Source organism: Bremia lactucae, linkage group LG5 (assembly GCF_004359215.1).
Source record: "Bremia lactucae strain SF5 linkage group LG5, whole genome shotgun sequence".
Taxonomy (NCBI): Eukaryota; Oomycota; class Peronosporomycetes; order Peronosporales; family Peronosporaceae; genus Bremia; species Bremia lactucae.
The window spans coordinates 2,885,238-2,889,862 of record NC_090614.1 but is presented as its reverse complement, the minus strand read 5'-3'; the positions used below and the strand labels follow the sequence as shown (position 1 = coordinate 2,889,862).

General features: G+C 41.1%; 2 protein-coding genes across 2 annotated transcripts; both read left to right on the top strand.

Annotated features, from left to right (window-relative positions):
* Positions 1–328: 328 nt before the first annotated feature.
* On the top strand, positions 329–568 carry CCR75_009367 (uncharacterized protein; the record flags this gene model as incomplete). Its single annotated transcript, XM_067967408.1, has 1 exon — positions 329–568. The coding sequence occupies one exon, from the start codon at positions 329–331 to the stop codon at positions 566–568; it is 240 nt and encodes a 79-aa protein (XP_067821209.1).
* A 1,533-nt stretch (positions 569–2,101) lies between these two features.
* Positions 2,102–3,184, top strand: CCR75_009368 (uncharacterized protein; the record flags this gene model as incomplete). The annotated part of the gene is made up of 1 exon (XM_067967409.1): positions 2,102–3,184. One exon carries the CDS (start codon positions 2,102–2,104, stop codon positions 3,182–3,184), a length of 1,083 nt encoding a protein of 360 aa, XP_067821211.1.
* Between the last annotated feature and the right edge of the window lie 1,441 nt (positions 3,185–4,625).

Genomic DNA, 4,625 nt, shown 5'->3' with positions numbered 1-4,625 from the left:
GGCGACTGTTCCATCCTCCCCGAGTCGGCCACTTCGTCCGACTCGCACTCGTAGTCGACCTCCAAAGAGGGGTCGCGTAAACGTGATGAATCACTACGTGCACTCGCAACATCTAGTGTTGCGCGAGAAGAAGATGCTACGGCAGACGGAACGTAAGTCTTCCTCTGCACGTACTAGTGTACGTGAAAAACCGTAAGGCACCACTCCCAACTGAAGCAGTGCGAAGTGGACTTGTACTGAAGCAGTACAAGTCGTAGTGCCCCGTTACACCGATCAACAGCTTAACCGGCTCGTTACTGGAACCGCAACTGTTGTCATCATGTACAAGATGAATAGCAAGCAGCATCATACTGAATTTCGTGCCATTGTTTTAAAGCAACTCCCCAAGCATTGGCAGGAATCACCAAGTTCATCATATGATACCGCACTGACACTTTTTCAACAATTTCAATTTGAAAAACTACCTGCTGGCGTTAAAAATGATCAATATGAATTGAATCGCCTCGAATCTTGGAAAGCTTTCATTGATCTTGCATACGGAAAACAGACATCCATCCCAGTGTCTTAGCTAAATGACATTGTCAAACAAGGTAACGGCGCTGTTACTTATGCGATGTTGGAACACTCCTGGGCGGTTGTCCTGTGGCACGAGCAGGCTACGAGCGCGAAGGAACTCGAAAAAAGTGTAATTCTTTGAGCATAACTGGTACGTCAAAGACAGCATACGCATATGTTATTTACAAATAGACAATTTGCTTCATCATCATCAATAGCGAGTAGAAGGTTTAAGCAAAACGACAGTTGTTGAATCAGTAATGACGCCCAGTTTTCTTGTTCATCGCGAGACGAGACAGATTGTCACAAGTTCATAAATGTCCACCAATTCACACATTGTAGACGACGCTATGCAGATCGGTATTGCCATAAAAGGTATTGCTAACGGAATATCTGGCTCGCGCAGTATTGGTCAAGTGAGTTTCCATTTGGCAGTAACATATCTGAGTGTTCATTGTACCTTCAAGAGAGAAGCAATCGTTTTGACAGGTGAGTCGAATGAAAATACGAAATTGCATCAGTCTGACACGTCGTGTTTGTCTACTCTTGTTAATAATCGCACTTCCGAAGGAAGTGCTTTACTACGTGAAATCCAACGAAAAAGCAGCCGGTAAGGTATTTTCTTCATTAGGAGCCATAAATTTTATTCTGTGGGTCCTAGGCACAAAGACATGTAGTCTACGGTATTGTTGACATATTTCTTGAAATTGAACCCTTGGAGACCGAATCTATGGGTGCGCTTATTTAATTTTAATCATTTGATGGCGCAACGCGCTCTATGCAACGCGTACCGTAAAAAAACTGTTCTCAAGCTTAGCCTCTTTCAACATTTTTCGGAACTATGCGCTAAGCGGTGGCAAAACTCGAGCAAATAAACTTAGAGTGCAAGCTATTGGCATCTCAAGTGCGCTTTCTGAGCAATTGCGACCGGAAAGGACAAGATGATGAAATCCTGCCACTTTTTCCATTTAATCGGTATTGGATCAGAAACGAGCTCAGCATGGGCCTACAAAAGATCCCAAATGCGCATAAAGCGGCACTCACGCACCATCTGCATCCTGGTCGTAATCCAAATTTGACATGACAGTCTTCATTTTTCAATTTCGTGTTAAGAAGTCACACGTGAATTCACGCTGTGAGTGCCAAACTTAAGCCACTGATGGCGCTCTGCTTTCTCGTCCTCCAACTAAGCTATCATGTGGTGACATGCTTGAACATGGCTGCCTCCACTGGAGACGCCCCTCCAAGCGACAACTTTTTGAAGAATCTGCGTCAAGGCCATCTAATCGGCCCTCCACCTCTCAGAGAGTCCTATTTAGACAATCTGCCGCAAAGCCCCCACGTCGAAGAGGATAGATATATTGAAGTCGATTCGCCTGATGCTTTGGTGAAGAAAGTGGCTTTAGCACTTAAATTTTCATTAAACTTTCCTGAGCATGAAAAAGCTGGATTATTGGATGGTTTTCGTAGCTTCTTGCTCAAAAAAGTGAACAATGTCGACAAAGCAACCGTATCTTTCCGATCGAATGTCAGAGATTCCCTGAAGATGAATTCCCCTGATTACACGGAATTTCTCAAATGGTGCGTCGCAATTGAGCGAAGCCTTCCAGGACGTCCAGAAAAAGCATATGCCATCATGAGCGTTGTACTCTCCAAAGAGCTTGGAAACTGGCATGCCGCACGTGTTTTGGTGGGTTTGAAGGAAATAAACCTTTTTAGATCCCAAAAAGTTTTTCAAGCCCTCCTTCACCTTTGGCAAATCAAAGAGCTGAACTTGGCCGCCTTGCTGTCAGAAGTAGAATTGGGATTGCTTGATACACCGAATAAAGTTATAGAAACTTTTCTTAATCCCGTGTTCGCTGAATGTTTCGAGTACGCTTACGATATGGAAAGAGCTGGAAAAGAGTCAGTATACGACTCTCTGATGGTTGTATTAAAGCAATACAACCTTGACAGCCAAATGGATAATATTATTGCTGCTGGTGTTGAAAGACTGCATCATGCTGTGACAAGTGAAGTCGAGAAACTACGTCGGATACTTCATTACTTGGTATTTCAGTTGAACAAAAAGACCAATCCAATTCCGATTCTCGAATCATTTATAATTCCACACGGGAGTTCCAATGCTATCTCAAGGACTTATGACCGACTTGCAAAAGCATGTCATCCTCATGGAAATGACGAGGCCAAGTCCGAGTGGCTGATCAACAGTTTAACCGGCTCGTTACTCGAACCGCAACTGTTTGTCATCATGTACAAGATGAATAGCAAGCAGCATCATACTGGATTTCCCGCCATCGTTTTAAAGCAACTCGCCAAGCATTGGCAGGAATCACCAAGTTCGTCATATGATACCGCACTGACACTTTTCCAACAATTTCAATTTGAAAAACTACCTGCTGGCGTGAAAAATGATCAATATGAATTGAATCGCCTCGAATCTTGGAAAGCTTTCATTGATCTTGCATACGGAAAACAGACATCCATCCCAGTGTCTTTGCTAAATGATATTGTCAAACAAGGTAACGGCGCTGTTACTTATGCGATGTTGGAACACATTTGGGCGGTAGTCCTGTGGCACGAGCAAGCTACGAGCGCGAAGGAACTCGAAAAAAGTGTCATTCTTTGAACATAACTGGTACGTCAAAGACAGCTAATTATTCGCTTTTTCTAACCATTTAAAAATATACCAGGAAGCAAAAGTCCATCATAGCCACCTGCCAAGCTAGCAAGTTCAATGAGTTTGATCATTGCAGCGAACAATTCTGCACACTTTTCCACAATTAAGCGTTTTTCCATTTAAAGCTTTTATTCAAAACATTTCTAAAACGAAATTAAAAGAGCTCTTTATTAATTATACACTATTATTTGATATTTGAATATGCACCCGAAATGAATTCGTGCAGATAATTGAGTACACTTCGGTTGCTAATGTGCTACATTTTACTTTATGGGTCAATTACCCTTTTTTTAAGTTAGGGATTATCATTTGAGGTTGTTCACGGGGTCACTTTTAAATTCTGGCACTTAAAACAAAAATGAAATCTTTGTAGTAATCAATATAATTTTAATTCTACGCATGTGTCGGCTGTTTTTTGTCTGGAGAGAAGGTTACTGGAATTATTCCCATCTTCTGACACATTTGGCAAAGTTGAATTGATAAGGGGCCAGCCACTTCTTTAATGTAACGAGGTGTACCGTTACATAAATCAAATTTCATAAAAGAGGAATAATGAATATTATTTCCTATAAGAGAAATAATAAATATTATTTCCTATTAGAGAAAAATGAATATTATTTCCTATAAGAGGGATATTGAATATTATTTCCTATAAGAGAAAAATTAAATAGAATTTAAATTAGGCAACTGCCACATTCCCACCAGTTTGCTATTTATACCCCCCAACCCATAGCCAATTAGAACGCATAACAATATAAATGCACCTCCCTTATCCAATCAGAACGCATAAAATATGAATAAATGCATCCCGCGTCAGTATATTTTTTCGTGTCACGATAAATAAATAATTGGTTTTGCTTTTTTCTGTTCTTACGCACTACGCCACTCGGAAGAATGGCGTCTGGAATTGCACGTTCACATCGCGCAAGTGATTACACGTCTCTGTGTCATTGCGCTTACGGTTAAATTTTATGCTTCATGTCGACGCTATTGCTCGAAACAAAACACGGAATAAAGGTATTTAAATCCAGCGACTTGTGTTTCGTTGCAAAGCTGATGATTTGTCCAATTCATTGTTGACGGAGTTTCCTCTTCTTTCGACGCTTCATCGGGCAACGAATCTTACCCATAATCGATTTCCAATCCGAGCCTTCCGAATCGCTCGAGCCGCTGTTTTCTTCGTCCTCTTCCGACGCACCAGTTTACTTGCTTGAGCGTATAAGAAATTAAAAAATAGTTTGAATTAAGTCGGATTCGTCTAACTAAGTCGAATAGATTGTCACTATTAAATTGTTGACATGATGCTCTTCCAATTCAAATTCTTAGTGCCCATTCTGAAGCAAATATCAACATCATATAGCCACTTTTTCATTTGTTCATTCTCGCTCAT